The sequence below is a fragment of the Plasmodium knowlesi genome (assembly GCF_000006355.2).
Source record: "Plasmodium knowlesi strain H genome assembly, chromosome: 9".
Classification (NCBI taxonomy): Eukaryota; Apicomplexa; class Aconoidasida; order Haemosporida; family Plasmodiidae; genus Plasmodium; species Plasmodium knowlesi.
The window spans coordinates 591,827-604,788 of NC_011910.2; the positions used below are offsets into that span (position 1 = coordinate 591,827).

At 41.5% G+C, this 12,962-nt stretch overlaps 1 protein-coding gene across 1 annotated transcript in view; it reads left to right on the forward strand.

The window, feature by feature from the left end:
* The window catches only part of PKNH_0913400 (SICAvar, type I), a gene marked incomplete at both ends in the record, with an annotated part of 24,701 nt that overhangs the window by 3,599 nt on the left and 8,140 nt on the right, over positions 1 to 12,962 (forward strand). The window contains 6 exons of the mRNA XM_039114044.1: positions 2,911 to 2,999; positions 3,178 to 3,780; positions 3,932 to 4,576; positions 4,927 to 5,470; positions 6,621 to 6,730; positions 7,217 to 7,946. Of these exons, the coding sequence (XP_038969673.1) occupies positions 2,911 to 2,999; positions 3,178 to 3,780; positions 3,932 to 4,576; positions 4,927 to 5,470; positions 6,621 to 6,730; positions 7,217 to 7,946 (2,721 nt within the window). The remainder of the gene's footprint in view (positions 1 to 2,910; positions 3,000 to 3,177; positions 3,781 to 3,931; positions 4,577 to 4,926; positions 5,471 to 6,620; positions 6,731 to 7,216; positions 7,947 to 12,962) is intronic.

Below are 12,962 nucleotides of genomic sequence, written 5' to 3' on the forward strand. Positions count from 1 at the left end.
TAGGAGTAGGGTTCCGGGTTTAGGGTTCAGGGTTTAGGGTTTAGGAGTAGGTTTCAGGGTTTAGGAGTAGGGTTCCGGGTTTAGGAGTAGGGTTCCGGGTTTAGGAGTAGGGTTCCGGGTTTAGGAGTAGGGTTCCGGGTTTAGGAGTAGGGTTCCGGGTTTAGGAGTAGGGTTCCGGGTTTAGGAGTAATTTTCCAGGGTTTAGGAGTAATTTTCCAGAGTTTAAGAGTAATTTTCCAGGGTTCAGGGTTTTAGGGTTCTGGGTTTAGGAGTAAGGTTCCGGGGTTAGCTTCAGTTACATTAGGGAGGGGATAGGAAAAACTCCTCGCAGACAAAAACCGGATACGACATAAGAAGCGGATGGTAGTAACCGGATGATAGTAACCGGATGGCATGAACCGGATAGTATGAACCGAATGGTGGGAACAGGATGGTATGAACCGGATGGTATGAACCGGATGGTATGAACCGGATTGTATGAACTGGATGGTATAAACCGGATGGTACGAACCGGATGGTAATAACCTGATGGTAGTAACCGGATGGTAGGAACCGGATGGCAGGGACGCATCCCAGCATCCCTCCCGGGAGGGGTAGGTAAAACTCCTCGAAGACGAAAAACCGGATACTATGCATCAACTGGATGGTAATGATCGGATGGTAGAAACCGGATGGTAGAAACCGGATGGTAGAAACCGTATGGTATGAGCGGGATGGTGGGAAGTGGATGGTGGGAAGTGGATGGTGGGAAGTGGATGGTGGGAAGTGGATGGTGGGAAGTGGATGGTGGGAAGTGGATGGTGGGAAGTGGATGGTATGAGCAGGATGGTAATAACCGGATGGTGGGAAGGGGATGGTATGAACTGGATGGTGGGAAGTGGATGGTGGGAACTGGATGGTATGAACCGGGTGGTAGGAACAGGATGGTATGAACCCGATGATAGGAACAGGATGGTATGAACCCGATGGTAGGAACAGGATGGTATGAACCGGATGGTATGAACCGAATGGTATGAACCGGATGGCAGGGAAGCATCCCAGCATCCCTCCCGGGAGGGGTAGGAAAAAACTCCTCGCAGACAAAGACAGGATACTATACACTAACCTGATGGTAGTAATCGGATGGTAGTGGCCGCATGGTAGTAACCGGATGGTAGTAACCGGATGGTAGTGGCCGGATGGTAGAAACCTGATGGCAGGGAAGCATCCCAGCATCCCTCGCGGGAGGGGGAAGGAAAAACTCCTCGCAGACAAGTGAAACCGGATACGACGCAACAACCGGATGGTGGGAAGTGGATGGTGGGAAGTGGATGGTATGAATCGGGTGGTATGAACCCGCTGGTATGAACCCGATGGTATGAACCTTGATGGTATGAACCGAATGGTATGAACCGGATGGTATGAACCGGATGGTAGAAACCGGATGGTAGTAACCGGATGGTATGAACCGGATGACATGAACCGGATTGTATGAACCGGATGGTATGAACCGGATGGCAGGGGAGCATCCTAGCATCCCTCCCGGGAGGGGTAGGTAAAACTCCTCGAAGACGAAAAACCGGATACTACACAGTAAACGGATGGTGGGAACCGGACAGTATGAACTGGATGGTGGAGACTGGATGGTGGAGACTGGATGGTGGAGACTGGATGGTGGAGACTGGATGGTGGAGACTGGATGGTAGTGACCGGACGCTATAGACCGGATGGTGGAGACTGGATGGTGGAGACTGGATGGTGGAGACTGGATGGTGGAGACTGGATGGTGGAGACTGGATGGTGGAGACTGGATGGTGGAGACTGGATGGTGGAGACTGGATGGTGGAGACTGGATGGTGGAGACTGGATGGTAGAAACTGGATGGTAAGGACCGGATGGTGGAGACTGGATGGTAGAAACTGGATGGTAAGGACCGGATGGTGGAGACTGGATGGTGGAGACTGGATGGTGGGAACTGGATGGTGGGAACTGGATGGTGGAGACTGGATGGTAATGACCGGATTGTATGAACCGGATGGTTGGAACAGGATGGTGGAGACTGGATGGTAATGTCCGGATTGTATGAACCGGATGGTTGGTACAGGATGGTGGAGACTGGATGGTAATGACCGGATTGTATGAACCGGATGGTGGGAAGCGGATGGTAGTAACCGGATGGCAGTAACTGGATGGTATGAACTGGATGGTAGAAACCGGATGATGGACACCGGATGGTAGGTACCGGATGGCAGGGACGCATCCCAGCATCCCTCCCGGGAGGGGGGTAGGTAAAACTCCTCGAAGACAAAGACCGGATACTATACATCAACCACATGGTGGGAAGTGGATGGTAGGAATCGGACGGTGGGAAGTGGATGGTGGGAAGTGGATGGTGGGAACTGGATGGTATGAACTGGATGGTATGAACCGAATGCTAGGAACTGGATTGTGGGAAGTGGATGGTGGGAAGTGGATGTTGGGGAACTGGATGGTAGGAACTGGATGGTATGAACTGGATGGTATGAATCGGATGGTAGGAACTGGATGGTATGAACTGGATGGTATGAATCGGATGGTATGAACTGGATGGTGGAGACTGGATGGTGGAGACTGGATGTTGGGAACTGGATGTTGGGAACTGGGTGGTGGGAAGTGGATGGTAGTAACCGGATGGTAGTGACCGGATGGTAGTGACCGGATGTTATATACCGGATGGTGGGGATAGGATGGTTGGGACCGGATGGCACACCAACTGCAAACTTAGAACAATCCCGAACGAAAAAAGAAAAAAAAAAGAGAAAATATTTTCATGGATTGTGAATGACATACATTTACTTAATCTACATAAATACATACAACATACATATATATACACATGTCATTTTACATGTTGTATTAACTTTTCTTGCTTTCCTTTTCTTCTTATTGCAGCTGATGTATGCATGAAAGAAAAGAGCAAGTCATTTTGTGAGCGCCTGAGATGTGCAAAACAACATTGGGAATTGAACAACAAGCAGCAGGTAAGCGGCAACACCGTAAGGGGGGTCAAAAGACTGTTCATATATACATATACATTTATGTCTACGCATACATATATATATGTGTATGTATGTATATATGTATACATGTATATGTATATATATGTATATACGTATATATATATATATATATATATATATACCTTCTCTTTCTATGTAGGGAGATTTCTGGAGCAACAACGTCGAGAAGAAGTTGGAAAAACTCATCACCAGTACGACGGTAGACAATGGTGGCACCGGAGGTGCCTATTGCAATGGCAATTTTACGAATAATGCAAATAAGGAAGCATGCAAACACATGGCAGCATTGCTGCACGAAATGTACGAAACTCAAAGTAGTGGCAATGACAAATATTCTGAACAAATTATACAATGTCTTTTATTAAAAGCATATGCTAACAAATTAAAAGAACAAGCAAAAAACAAAGGATATTGTGACATAGAAAAAGGTTTAAAGAAAGCTTTCGATCAAAGCAGTACCATTATGAATACGTCAGGTCAATGCCAAACTCCTAATGACAAGACTTGTTTTGAATGTAAATGGGAGAATGACGACACCACTAAGGACGGACTTGACAATTGCACTATTCCCAATGGCCCCAGCCAAGAGAAAGTACTGGAGAAAGTGGTTAAACTGTTCAAAGAAAACAAACAAACGAAGGAGGACGAAGTACATAAAACCTTAACTGATTTTAATAATAAGAACCCCCTCTGTGAGCGTTTCCAATGTTTAGCAGCTAAAGGACAAGATCAAAAGGGCAACGTAAGGAAACATCTACATATATACATACGTACATACATATGTATACACATATAGACATATACATATGCGCACACATATACATATATACACATATACATATATATATATATATATATATATATATGTATTATACCACCACCACCTTATACAGGACACATTCTGGACGACGGATGTTAAGGAATTGTGGCAAGAATTGTCACAAGCAATGACGAAGACACATGGCACAAGCATAAACGGAGAATGTAATCAAATGGATGGTGGAAGAACACCCACCAACCCTGAAAGGAAGGCATGCAATTATTTGAATACCGGCTTCGAAGCACTGTACAATACGACGACGACGCCGTCGTCGTCCGTCAACGGCAAACTTCTGTCCAACCCATCGTTGAGACAAACGATGGGTTGTTTCTTACTTCATTCTTACGCAAAATATATGAAGGACAGAGCTGTATGTGATATTGAAAAGGGGATACAGAAAGCTTTCACGTTATGGGGAGACCCAAATGAAAAAGCATCTGATACTTGCAAAGTTAATGGCAAGGAACTTTGTGTTCCTTGCCATTGGCAAGAAAGTGACGACAAATGGGAGAACTGCTCCATTAGCACAAGTGGCCAGAACACAACGGAGGTAAAGGACAAATTGAATGACATCGTCAAGAAAGAAGACGAAGCTGTAAAGAAGGCAACGGATGCCATGAATGAACTAACATTATGTGAGCGTGTCCAATGTGTGGGGAAGAGATGGTTGAAGGAGATCAGAAATAAGACCAGCGACCCCCTAACAGAAGCCGACTGGGTAAGGAAGTAACCATATATATGTGCACATATGTATGTATATACATATACATATATATACATATATACATATGCACATACATATATATGTAAGTATATATATGCACATACATATATAGGCATATATATGTATATATGTAAGTATATATATATACTTACATATATATGTATATGTAGGTATCCATATACATATATGTACTTACATATATATTTGTATGTATGTACATATATATACATACATGTATATGTACGTATGTATGTATATATATGTATGTATACATACATATGTATATATGCATATGCATTTATGCATATGCATATATATTTATATATATATATATATACTTATAGGACCAAGTGTGGGAAGAAGCCAAGAGTCAGCTGACGGAACTCTCAGGGGGGATAGAGAAGAATAAGAAGGAAACGGAAGTCACCAAACATTGCAGTATGGATGAAAGCAAAGGAAAGGAGGCTTGCCTCCTTATCGCAGCAGGATTAAAAAGTCTCTACGACATCCCTGTCAACGGCACCGATCCTAACGATGCCGTTAAGGCATCGTTCCAAAGAACGATGCGCTGTGTTCTATTAAATGCCATTGCAGATAAACTACAAGACGACAACTTTCCATGTAGGGATGAGAAGAATGTAGCGGCAGGAATAACGGCGGCTTTTAAGAATAGTGAGACTATTATGGGTAAAGGTGACGGTTGCCAGAATGGTAATGTTACGTGTTTTAAATGTGATAGGGTATCTTTAAAGGATCTTACGAATTGCAAGGTTGGCGAAAACAAAGATAAGGAATTAAAGAACAAAGTAGAAGAAGTGCTCAACGACGACAACTACGGTGCTAAGGAAGAAATGAAGAAAATTGAGGCCCAAGCTATAAAGGACATATGTAAGTAAACCCCACCCAACCCCACAAATATAAAATGTTGGTACCATAAAGATGTTGGTACCACCAACACAACACAAAATGTTGGTTGCGTTGATACTAACACAACCAACATACTAACATAACCAACATACCACCAACACAACCAACCTACTAACATAACCAACATACAACCACAACACAACATACTAACACAAACAACACAACACAACATACTAACACAACTAACATACTGACACAACACAACATACTAACATAACCAACATACTAACATAACCAACATACTAACATAACCAACATACTAACACATACCCAACATACTAACACAACCAACATACTAACATAACCAACATACTAACATAACCAACACTACTAACACAACACAACATACTAACATAACCAACATACTAACATAACCAACATACTGACACAACATACAACACAACCACAACTACAACAGCACAACTACAACAGCACAACCACTACAACACAACAACAACACTACTACTACTAGTACTACTACTACTACTACTACTAGTTCCTTATCGAAGTCTTCTCTAACCAAGACCATATGTAAGTAGACATTTTTTTTTCTCTCCTCCAACCTACCAATAACAAATATATGACCATTCCACATCCATTTTCAAAAACAAAACCAAAAATCCAAAAAAAACAACAACAAAAACAAACAAGCAAAACTACAACAACACAACAACAAAAATACAAAAACAAAAATACAAAACAAAAACAAAAATACAAAACAACAACAAAAACAACAACAAAAATACAAAAACAACAACAAAAACAAACGAACAAAAATACAAAAACAAAAAGACAACAACAAAAATACAAAAACAACAACAAAAACAAACGAACAAAAATACAAAAACAAAAAGACAACAACAAAAATACAAAAACAAAAAGACAACAACAAAAATACAAAAACAAAAACAAAAATACGAAAACATCATATGTATATGTATATACATACATAGACATATGTACATACGTATATATGTATATATGTGTATATACGTATGCATACATATGTATACATACGTACGTATATATGTATATATGTGTATATATGTATATATATATATATATATATATATGTATGTGTCTATGTGTTTGTCTGTGTCTGTTTGTATAGGTAAACCGTGTGAAGAGGACAAGAATGGTGAAAAATGTAAGCGCTTTGAGTGTATTGTGAAGAAATGGGAAGAAAGGAATAAAACAAAAGTAAACGGAACGGTTACCTGGGTAAGGAATGTGTGGTCGTGATTGTGGTCGTGATTGTGGTCGTGATTGTGGTCGTGATTGTGGTCGTGATTGTGGTCGTGATTGTGGTCATGGTTTAGTGTGCTGATGTTGGAATGGAAATAACCATAACAACATCAACAACATCCATAACAACATCCATAACAACATCCATAACAACATCCATAACAACATCCATAACAACATCCATAACAACATCCATAACAACATCAACAACATCCATAACAACATCAACAACATCCATAACAATAATAATAACAATAATAACATCAATAACATCGGCAACATATATGTACATGTACACACATACATAGATGTATATATATGTATGTATATATATATATGTATATGTCTATGTGTATATATATAAGTACGTGTATGTATATATGTATGTATATGTATATGTATATCTATGTATATGTAGATATGTATATATATGTATATATATATATATCGTTTTATGCTTAGGATGACATGAAGGGTGACTTTGGAACAGAGTTAGAATCACTCCTAAATGACATGAAGGACACTACAAATCAGACCACCGCTGCGCTCCATTGCAACAACACTAATTGGAAGGATAACGACGCCCATGGCTTCGCTAATAAAACTGCATGCCAGCTTGTTGCACGAGGGCTGCAACATATATCTAAAATTCAGCTTGAATATAGTGATACGGCCAAGCCCGGGACGGGTCAGGATAAAGACCCTTATGATAAACAAGAGTATAAACAATTGGTTGCTTGTTTAATGTTAAAAGCCGTCGTACAAAAAATGAAAGAAGACAGCAAAATTTGTGACATAGACATAGGGATTAGTGCCGCCTTTGCAAAGGCAGGCAAAATTAAAAGCGACCATTGCAAGAATGGTAAACCTTGCATTGAGTGCAAGTTGACGGACGAATTTGATAATTGCACCATTGGTAATGACAAAGTAAAGAACAAATTGGATTCATTACTCACAGTAGAGAAAAAGACCAACGTCGACCAAACCTTGGAACCAATAACTAAAACAAAAGGAAATATTGGCACCCTCTGTGACCGTCTCCAGTGCTTAGCATCTCGAGTTCAGCTGACCCAGGGCAGGCATAATGCGGTAAGTAGAATAAAAGGAGCAGGAATAAAAAGAGAAGGAATAGAAGTAATAGAAAGAGAAGGAATAAAAGGAAGAAAAAAAGAAAGAAAACTTCAGATTCCGGGTTCAGGCATAAAGGTTTCAGGGGTGTCAGTAGCCAGGTTCCTGGTTTAGGAATAAGGTTGTAAGGTTGTTAGAATGAGGTGGTAAGGTTGTTAGAATGAGGTGGTAAGGGAGTTAGAATAAAGGTTGTGGGGGTATTAGAATAAAGCTTGAGGGTATAGGAAGAAGGTTTTGGGTTCAGGAGAAATGTCCTGGGGGTATAAGAATAAGGTTTCCGAGTGTTCGATGTCAGATTCCGGGTTCAGGAGGAAGGTTGCTGGGGTACTGCTATAAGGTCTTAGGGGTATTGGAATGATGCGGAGTGTAAAGGAATAACGTTGTTGGGGTGTCACAATAAGGTTGTAGGGGTGTCACAATAAGTTTGTAGGGGTGTTGGAATGATGTTGCTTGGGGTATAGGAATAAGGTGGTAGGGGTATTGGAATAAGGTTTCAGGGTACAGGAAGAAGGTTGTAGGGGTGTTAGAACTTAGATTCCGAGTTTAGGGGAAAGGTTTCAGGGTGTTGGAAGTCAGATTCCAGGTTTAGGAGTAAGGTTGTAGGGGTGTTAGAAGTCAGATTCCAGGTTTAGGAGTAAGGTTGTAGGGGTGTTAGAAGTCAGATTCCGGGTTTAGGAATAAGGTTGTTGGGGTGTTAGAATAAGGTGGTAAGGGTGTTAGAATAAGGTGGTGAGGGTGTCAAAATAGTGTCTTAGGGGTGTTAGAATAAGGTGGTAAAGGTGTTAGAATAAGGTGGTAGGGGTGTTGGAATGAAGGTTGTACGGGTATTAGAATAAGGTTGTACGTTATAGGAATAAGGTGGTGAGGGTGTCAAAATAGTGTCTTAGGGGTGTTAGAATAAGGTGGTAAAGGTGTTAGAATAAGGTGGTAGGGGTGTTGGAATGAAGGTTGTACGGGTATTAGAATAAGGTTGTACGTTATAGGAATAAGGTGGTTGGGGGTGTCAGAATAGGGTCTTAAGGGTGTCAAAATAAGATCTTAGTGGTGTCATAATATGGTTTGGAGGGTGTCAGAATAGGGTCTTAGGGGTGTCAGAATAGGGTCTTAGGGGTATTAGAATAAGGTTGTTGGGTTGTTAGAATATGGTTGTTGGGGTGTTAGAATATGGTTGTTTGGGTGTTATAATAAGGTTGTAGGGGTGTTGGAATAAGGTGGTAAGGGTGTTATAATAAGTTTGTAGGGGTGTCAGAATGCGGACTTAGGGTGTTACAACAAGGTTGTTAGGGGTGTTATAATAAGGTTGTAGGGGTGTCTGTATAACGTTTTGGGGGTATTGGAATAAGGTTGTTAGGGTGTTAGAAGAAAGTTGTGGGGGGGTCAGAATTCAGATTCCGGGTTTAGGAGGAAGGTTGTAGGGGTATTGGAATAAGGTTGTTAGGGTGTTAGAAGAAAGTTGTGGGGGGGTCAGAATTCAGATTCCGGGTTTAGGAGGAAGGTTGTAGGGGTATTGGAATTAGGGTTGTAGGGGTGTTAGAATAAGGTTGTAGGGTTATTAGAATATAGTTGTTTGGGTGTTAGAAGAAGGTTGTTGGAGTACTAAAATAAAGCTGTACGGGTGTCGGAATAAGGTGGTAAGGGTGTTAGAATAAGGTTGTAAGGTGTTAGAAGTAAGATTCCGGGTTTAGGAATAATGTTGAATGGTATAGGATGAAGATTTTAGGGGTATAGGAGTAAGGTTCTTAGGGGTGTCAGAATAGGATCTTAGGGGTGTCAGTATAAGGTAGTAAGGGTGTTAGAATAAGGTGGTAAGGGTGTTAGAATAAGGTTTTCAGGGTATTGTAATATGGTTGTAAGGGTGTTAGAATAAGGTGGTAAGGGTGTTAGAATAAGGTGGTAAGGGTGTTAGAATAAGGTGGTAAGGGTGTTAGAATAGGTTCAAGGGTATTAGAATAAGGTCTTAGGGGTGTGAGAATAGGGTCTTAGGGGTGTCAGAATAGGGTCTTCAGGATGTTGGAATAAGGTTGTAAGGGTCTTAGAATAAGGTTGTATGGGTGTCAGAATAGGGTCTTAGGGGTGTCAGAATAGGATCTTAGGGGTGTCAGAATACGGTTTTAGGGTATAGGAATAAGGTTTTAGGTTATAGGAGTAAAGGTTTCAGGGTATTGGAATGAGGTTTCAGGGTATTGGAATAAGGTTTTAGGGTATAGGAATAAGGTTTCAGGGTATTGGAATAAGGTTTCAGGGTTTAGGAGTAAGGTTGTACGGTATAGGAATAAGGTTGTACGGTATAGGAATAAGGTTGTACGGTATAGGAATAAGGTTGTAGGGTACAGGAATAAGGTTGTAGGGGTGTTAGGACTTAGATTCCGGGTTTAGGAAGAAGGTGTCAAGTTGTTAGAACTCAGATTCCGGGTGTTAGAATGAAGGTTGTAGGGTATAGGATGAAGGTTGTAGGGTATAAGATGAAGGTTGTAGGGTATAAGATGAAGATTGTAGGGGTATAGGAAGAGGGTTCGCGGTTCAGGAATAAGGTTGTATGGGTATTGGAATAAGGTAGTAGGGGTATTAGAATAAGTTCTTATTGGTATTGGAATAAGGTTTCAGGGGTGTTATTATAAGGTTGTAGGGGTATAAGTATAAGGTTGTAGGTGTGTTGTAATAAGGTTGTAGTGGTGCTGGAATAAAGGTTTCAGGGTACTGGAATAAGGTTTCAGGGTATTGGAATAAGGTTGTTGGGGTGTTAGAAGTCAGATTCCCGATTCAGGATGAAGGATGTAGGTGCGTTAGAACTTAGATTCCGGGTTTAGGAATAAGTTTTTAGGGGTGTCAGAAATCAGATTCCGGGTTTAGGAGAAAGCTGTCAGGGTGTTAGAACTTGAATTCCGGGTTTAGGACAAAGGTGTCAGGGTGTAAGAACTTAGATTCCGGGTTTTGGAGAAAGGTGTCAGGGTGTTAGAACTCAGAGTCCGGGTTTAGGAAGATGTTGTCAGGGTGTAAGAACTTAGATTCCGTGTTTAGGAGGGAGGTGACCTGGTGTTAGAACTTAGATTCCGGGTTCAGGAAGAAGGTTTCAGGATGTTAGCACGTAGATTCCGTGTTTAGGAGGGAGGTGTCGTGGTGTTAGAACTTAGATTCCGGGTTCAGGAGGAAGGTTTCAGGATGTTAGTACTTAGATTCCGGGTTTAGGAGTCAGATTCCGGGTTTAGGAGTCAGATTCCGGGTTTAGGAGTCAGATTCCGGGTTTAGGAGTAGGGTTCCGGGTTTAGGAGTCAGATTCCGGGTTTAGGAGGAGGGTTCCGGGTTTAGGAGAAGGGTTCCGGGTTTAGGAGTAGGGTTCCGGGTTTAGGAGTAGGGTTCCGGGTTTAGGAGGAGGGTTCCGGGTTTAGGAGTAGGGTTCCGGGTTTAGGAGTAGGGTTCCGGGTTTAGGATTAGGGTTCCGGGTTTAGGAGTAGGGTTCCGGGTTTAGGAGTAGGGTTCCGGTTTTAGGAGTAGAGTTTAGGGTTCAGTGTTCAGGGTTTAGGAGTAGGGTTCCGGGTTTAGGAAGAAGGTGTGACGGTGTTAGAACTTAGATTCCGGGTTCAGGAGGAAGGTTGTAAGGGTGTTAGAACTTAGATTCCGGGTTTAGGAATAAGGTGTTAGGGTGTTACAACTTAGATTCCGGGTTTAGGAATAAGGTGTTAGGGTGTTAGGACTTCGATTCCGTTTTTGGGAAAAAGGTGTCAGGGTGTTAGGACTTAGATTCCGGGCTCAGGAGGAAGGTGTCAAGGTGTTAAAACTTAGATTCCGGGTTTAGGAGGAAAGCTGCAGGGGTATAAGATGAAGGTTCCGGGAGTATAAGATGAAGGTTGCAGGGGTATAAGATGAAGGTTGTAGGATATAGGAGTAAGTTTGTAGGGTATAGGAGTAAAAGTTTTAGGGTATAGAAGTAAGGTTGTCTTCTATAGAAGTAAGGTTGTAGGGTATAGGAGTAAGGTTGTAGGGCATAGGAGTAAGGTTGTAGGGGTATACGTATAAGGTTATGGGTGTATTTGAATATGGTTGTTGGGGTGTCAGAATAAGGTTGTTGGGGTGTCAGAATAAGGTTGTTGGGGTGTCAGAATAAGGTTGTAGTGATATTAGAATAAGGTGGTAAGGTTGTTAGAATAACGCTATAAGGGTGTTAGAATAAGGTTGTAGGGGTGTTAGAATAAGGTGGTAGGGGTGTTAGAATAGAGTAGTAAGGGTGTTAGAATAAGGTGTTAAGGGTGTTAGAATAAGATGGTAAGGGTGCCAGAATAGGGTCTTAGAGGTGTCAGAAGTCAGATTCCGGGTTTAGGAGTACAGGTCTTAGGGGTGTTAGAATAAGGCTGTAAGGGTATAGGAGTAAGGTTTTAGGGGTGTCAATAATCAGATTCCGGGTTCCGGATGATGATTGTAGGGGTATTAGAATAACATTGTAAGGGTGTTAGAATAAGGTTGTATTGGTGTTAGAATAAGGTTGTTGGGGTATTAGAATAAGGTTGTTCGGCTATTAGAATAAGGTCTTAGGGGTATTAGAATAATGTTGTAGGGGTATTAGAATGAAGGTTGTGGGGTTGTCAGAATAAGGTCTTAGGGGTATCAGAATAATGTTGTAGGTATAGGACTAAGGTTGTAAGGGTGTCGGAATATATTTTTCAGGGTGTCAGAATAGGGTCTTAGGGGTGTCAGAATAGGGTCCTGGGGTTGTTAGAATAAGGTGGTAAAGGTGTCAGAGTAAGTTGGTAAGGGTGTTAGAATAAGGTGGTAAGGGTGTTCGAATAAGGTTGTTAGGGGTGTTAGAATAAGGTTGTATGGGTATTAGAATAAGGTTGTATGGGTATTAGAATAAGATTGTAGGGGGTGTTAGAATAAGGTGGTAAGGGTGTTAGAATAAGGTGTTAAGGGTGTTAGAATAAGGTGGTAAGGGTGTTAGAATAAGGTGGTAAGGGTGTTAGAATAAGGTGGTAAAGGTGTTAGAATAAGGTGGTAAAGGTGTTAGAATAAAGTAGTAGGGGTGTTAGAATAAGGTGGTAAGGCTGTAAGAATAAGTTGGTAAGGGTTTTAGAATAAGGTTGTAAGG